Source organism: Otolemur garnettii, unplaced genomic scaffold (assembly GCF_000181295.1).
Source record: "Otolemur garnettii isolate 467f Iridium unplaced genomic scaffold, OtoGar3 scaffold00142, whole genome shotgun sequence".
Lineage (NCBI taxonomy): Eukaryota > Metazoa > Chordata > Mammalia > Primates > Galagidae > Otolemur > Otolemur garnettii.
This window is the reverse complement of record NW_003852537.1, coordinates 1,570,976-1,572,364: the sequence shown is the minus strand read 5'-3', so window position 1 is coordinate 1,572,364 and position 1,389 is coordinate 1,570,976. Positions and strand designations below refer to the sequence as shown.

The following is a 1,389-nucleotide window of genomic DNA, read 5'->3' as shown; positions in this document are numbered from 1 at the left end:
CCTGTAGTCTCAGCTACTTGGGAGGTGGAGGCAGGAGACTCACTTGAGCTCAGGAGTTGGAGGTTGCTGTGAGCTGTGGTGCCATGCCATGGCACTCTGCCCAGGGGGATAGCTTAAGGCTCTGTCTCAAAAAAAAAGAAAAAGAAAAAGAAAAAGAAAAAGATAAATACCACAATCAGGGTATCCATTAGCTTGGCAGAAGAAGCAAGGGTAACAGTTTTAGGGAGAGTACAGATTTCACCTATAGCTATAACATATTATTTCTTTGGAAGAGAAAAGAATGAAGCCAGTATGGCCAAGTATGAAGATTTCATAAATCAAGGTGGTAAATATAGGAGATGCTCATTATCCTTTTTCATACTTTTTTGTATGTATGAAAAATTAAAAATTAACCAAAATAAAAAGCTGAACCTGGCACATAACAATATAAAATACAAAGGTCCTGCCAGGATTACAATGAAACTTGGAGGCTCTTGCCCCAAGTCTATGAATAGCAGACTGTGTCAGGGGTAGTAGTAGACCCAGCCCTTGATCCATCTCTCTCTCTCTCTCTCTCACACGCGCGCGCGCACACACACACACACACACACACACACACACAGTGTGAACCAACAGAATAACAGCACTCACTGGGCTGGATTGTGCTCCCGTATTCCCTCTGTGTGCTCTCCTTGCAGAAATCTTTCCGAGCTGAGTCGAGATGCTCCCACTCCTCCCAGGTTAGAGCCACAGCCATGTCCTCAAACGTCACCATCCCCTGGAATAAGACAAGATCCCCATTCAGTACTTGCTGTCCCCAGGTAATGCTACCACTAGTCTTAGGATGAGGCCAGACTCCAAAGAGTAAAGGAAGAAGCACTGAAAATCTAGTAACAAGCAGGCTGTAGAGTTTTGTACTATTACTTCTCTACGTTTTGGTTAAGATCAAGTGGGAAGTCTTGTACTGACCAGGGAGTGTCAAAGGGACCAAAGATAGAGACTGAAATTCTCTCATTATCCTGAAACCCTGTAGGCTATTTATACTATTTTGGGTAGGTAGGAGCACAACATATGAATTATATCACTATGTTTTGTCAAAATGGAAACATGATGTAGATTAAAAATAAACACTTAACCAGCAATGTCCTGAGTTGCAATGCTGGCTCTATGATAGATGCTGTTTTCTTACATGTCAAACAGATACAGATATCTGAAGCAGATGAAGGTACATCACCCACACCAGATGCTCAGTAAAAATGCTTTTCTCTTCCCTTGATCACTTCACAATAAGATAATTATCCAACCAGGTGATCTTATGAGATGGCTTATTCAAATGTAAGCTGACCATTCATAGAGTTAAAGCCACAATTCTTAGAAAGGGAAGGTTCTAAAACTAGTGACAGAGATGTC

The 1,389-nt window shown here is 41.8% G+C and overlaps 1 protein-coding gene across 1 annotated transcript in view; it reads right to left on the bottom strand.

Moving 5' to 3' along the window:
- ZNF394 (zinc finger protein 394) overlaps positions 1–1,389 on the bottom strand; it is a 17,641-nt gene that overhangs the window by 7,405 nt on the left and 8,847 nt on the right. Inside the window, exon 3 of the mRNA XM_003798922.3 lies at positions 631–757. Coding sequence (XP_003798970.1) covers positions 631–757 — 127 coding nt within the window. The remainder of the gene's footprint in view (positions 1–630; positions 758–1,389) is intronic.